This window comes from Phytophthora parasitica (genome assembly GCF_000247585.1).
Source record: "Phytophthora parasitica INRA-310 unplaced genomic scaffold supercont2.68, whole genome shotgun sequence".
NCBI classification, from domain to species: Eukaryota; Oomycota; class Peronosporomycetes; order Peronosporales; family Peronosporaceae; genus Phytophthora; species Phytophthora nicotianae.
Window position 1 is genome coordinate 4,186 of NW_008649054.1, and position 1,227 is coordinate 5,412.

The window sequence follows — 1,227 nt, forward strand, 5'->3', positions numbered from 1 at the left end:
TGGATGACGGTGAGGGCGTCTCGAATTCCGTGTTGGTTCCTCGTGGTGATCGCTCAGAGTGGCCATCACGCGTTTTCCAAGATGTGGTTGATTCGACTCGTGCGAAACGCGAGTTAGCTTCTCTGGTCCGCGCCTTTGGTTGCGAGCGACTCGCAGCTAGGATCTTCAGGACGTCGACGGCGCTTCATCGCGCGGTGAAGGAACTGCGTGAGTTCCAGGGGCAACTCAACGAGTCGGCCCTGAAGAACGTCAAAAGGGTTACCGAGTTAATGATTGAGCTCGACAATGTGCGTTCCGGATTCACAATCTTGAGCAACTTCTGGGATGACCAGTTTCAGTTGGCTCGAAAGCAGCTGGACCACAAGGCCTCGGAGCATGACCGGGATTTCAAGCGCGCAGCTCCGGATCACGAGTGCGAAGCTCGAGCTCTGCAGGCCCAAGTGGATAGTCTTTCGCAAGAAAATGACGACCCCCGCGACTGCATCCGGAGTCTCGAAAACAGGCTCTCGGTGGGGGCCCTAAATGTGGCCCGGACGATGAACTTCTTGAACCGTCATGGCACTCGGGTCGACGGCAACTGACCTCGCCTGAAGGCGCTGTTGGAACACGCCAAGGACTCCAAGCTCCTCCGAGTGGTTGGAAAACTCAGATCCTGGTCAACGCAGTTGATGACTTTGGAGCACAATTTGGACCTTACACCTTTGAAGACGAGGGCAGTCCAGACGACGGCGACTCCAAGGAGGATGACAGGTCTGGAAACCGTGACGGCAGCAAGAACAAGCCTCTGGATCTCTCGCACGATTCGTCAAGCCCGCAGCAGACGCCCAAGAAACCTAAGGCGTCGGGCAAGTCTCGGTCTCGGGGTACGGTTCAGCTTCGCCCCTCTGCGTACGCGCCGAATGATCATGACGCTCTGGATGCCACCAAGCGGCCACTCCGGACCGTCACTCAGGTACGCGAGTCTCTGGAAGGTCTCCCGGTAGTCTGGTACAAGCAACGTTCGGACCTGCAACAGGTCATGCTTTCCGGACTTGACTATCAGGACGCTCTAGATTTGGTCAGCGGGGACAACGAGGTGCACACCAGGATCACATCGCGGGCTTTAACTGAAATGTTGGTCCGGATGATGTACTGGGGCAAGCTCGACCAGACTCCGTGGACCAAGTACGTACCAACGTGGTACTTCAAAAGCGCGGAGGCGCTCATCGAGTCGACGGACGAAATTCC

General features: G+C 56.9%; 1 protein-coding gene across 1 annotated transcript; it reads left to right on the top strand.

Annotated features, from left to right (window-relative positions):
• Nucleotides 1–269: 269 nt before the first annotated feature.
• PPTG_17383 (hypothetical protein) lies at nt 270–1,110 on the top strand (the record flags this gene model as incomplete). The annotated part of the gene is made up of 3 exons (XM_008915100.1): nt 270–440; nt 503–952; nt 1,063–1,110. 3 exons carry the CDS (start codon nt 270–272, stop codon nt 1,108–1,110), a joined length of 669 nt encoding a protein of 222 aa, XP_008913348.1.
• Between the last annotated feature and the right edge of the window lie 117 nt (nt 1,111–1,227).